Source organism: Haplochromis burtoni, unplaced genomic scaffold (genome assembly GCF_018398535.1).
Source record: "Haplochromis burtoni strain Fernald_Lab_line unplaced genomic scaffold, NCSU_Asbu1 Contig_584, whole genome shotgun sequence".
NCBI lineage: Eukaryota > Metazoa > Chordata > Actinopteri > Cichliformes > Cichlidae > Haplochromis > Haplochromis burtoni.
In genome coordinates, this window is record NW_024582945.1 from 2,468 (window position 1) to 4,553 (window position 2,086).

Consider the following 2,086-nt stretch of genomic DNA (forward strand, 5'->3'; position numbering starts at 1 on the left):
GCATTAAGATCAGGGAGCATAGAGTTGATGATAACAGAGGCTCCTCATCAAATGTGGGGACTTCTGCAACTCAGAAAACAAGCAGTAAATAGCAAATTGTAAAAGTCGATATTAGAATTCCTGTTTGGTAGGACAAAAGAAGTAAAAATAGGTGCCGACTGTCGTATGATATGTCGTATATTATTTAACATAAGGAATAATAACGTTTTTGAAAAGACTGAACAAATGTAGGAAAATTGCGTTATGCTAAAGATGGGGCGCACTGGGTAGAAAAATTGAATGTCTCTGAAATAAAATGCAGCCTGCAGGAAAGGAAGTAGAAGACTGTGCAAATAAGTCGGGATTTATCCTATATTTATTTATTTTATCAGTTAAAAAAATCATGTCTTTTTTTTTTTTTTTTAAACTAAAAATCAGTACATGAACAGGTGCACGTGGTTACAGGTGCATGTGGTGAGATTTCTACATGCTTGTTTGATGAGAAGCTAAACTGGTGTTAAAGAAAGTTAGACACAAGTCTAGTTTCTGCTTTGTGTGTCTCTCAAGTCGAAGTAGACGGGAGGAAAGAAGAGCTTATCTGCCCGTACGTGTATGTGTTCAGGGAATATAAAGGTGGACTTGTTGGCAAAAATGAATTCAGTTTATAGGAAATTAGCACCAAAGGAAAAAATATAATTCATAATCATATGCAGAAGATTTGATATGAATGTTGAGATAGTGGACACACAAATACATCTACAGAGAATCCAATAAGTAGTAAGTAGTTTTGAACAGCATGCAGGGCAGGAACCCAAAGCAGGAGATCATTTCTCAGGTAAGAATAGGACATATAGGACTGACCCATACACTACACCCATTAACACCCTGTCTTTACTCTATTATGACAGAAACTGTTAAAAATGCAAAAAGTGCGAGTGGGGAGAGATTTAGTAGCGTGATTGAAAGGATCGTAATTAGAACTTTACATGTTAGAGGAAGCACCACAGATTATGTTATTATTACAGGAGCATCTTTGAACTACAGGATTGAGAATACAGCTCGTTTCCTCTGCTAATCTGTCCACACGCCAGTGCAGGCGGTGATGCTGCTGCATGCTTTACCGACGCCTTTAAAATAATCAACAGAAGAAGAAGAAAGCCGACCCAGCACCACAGTTGACCAATCAAGATGCAAGCTAGCTGTGATGTCACAACGCTGCTGTGGCTGTGCAGCGAGGCGACTCTTGCTTCCTTTACAGTAATTTTCTTCTAATTATTTTATTCGAGCTTTTGAATCTCAGTGCGAATGACAGTCAGTGAGGGACAGAGGCGCGTTTCATGTAGTGTAAGCCGTCGAAGGATCGACTCCATGGAGGTCGTGGACAGCCCGCTCAACCTTGTAAGTTTGATGTTGCAATAAGAGGCTATCTTTACAGCAGCTAGGAGCTAGCGGCTAGCCGCTTTGTTGTTAGCTTTGCTGCTGTTGTGCTGCGACTCATTTGCTTCGTAAGTCAGATGTTGGAGCAGAGACTGGCGTTACTCTCTAGGCGTAAAGTCGGGAAAAACAAGAATATATGGATCTGTTTTACTCGTTAGGAGAGACATTCAGGCATCACTAGCAACATAGCGCAATGCTTTTGTGCCTCATAACACACAGCTGCAGTACGTTCACGAACAGAGCCTAACCAGCGCTCTGCGCATGGTTTATTTAGTCAGTGACAAATACACAACCGTGGCCGAACAGACCGATACGGTTGGATTGCTGTTTACACTCATTGGTGGAGCTACTTCGACTTTCTGAGTTGGAAATCCAATTTATGGGAACGTTTCAGTTACCTCGGAAATCAGAACCAGAGCCGCGTCATCCCCATTCACTCCAACGGACCGTTTCGTTTTTTACAGCAATGGCGGATCATGCAATAGTTAGCAATATACGCTAACCGCACCATAGAGATGCAGAAGTGAAAGAGAAGATGTTTAAAAAATAAAATAAAGTGCACCCAGGTAGGGATGGGTATTGATAAGATTTTAACGATTCCGATTCCATTTTCGATTCTGTTTAACGATTCGATTCTTTATCGATTCTCTTATCGATTCTTTTTTTTTTT

At 40.6% G+C, this 2,086-nt stretch overlaps 1 protein-coding gene across 2 annotated transcripts in view; it reads left to right on the plus strand.

Moving 5' to 3' along the window:
• The first annotated feature begins 1,140 nt into the window (after positions 1–1,140).
• Positions 1,141–2,086, plus strand: part of nrbf2b (nuclear receptor binding factor 2b) — a 6,455-nt gene continuing 5,509 nt past the window's right edge. The window contains exon 1 of one of the 2 annotated variants that reach the window (XM_005948869.3): positions 1,141–1,236. In XM_005948869.3, coding sequence (XP_005948931.1) covers positions 1,168–1,236 — 69 coding nt within the window. In that variant the 5' untranslated portion in view covers positions 1,141–1,167. Of the gene's footprint in view, positions 1,378–2,086 lie in introns of both variants that reach the window. The other variant, XM_005948868.3, reaches the window with a different exon arrangement.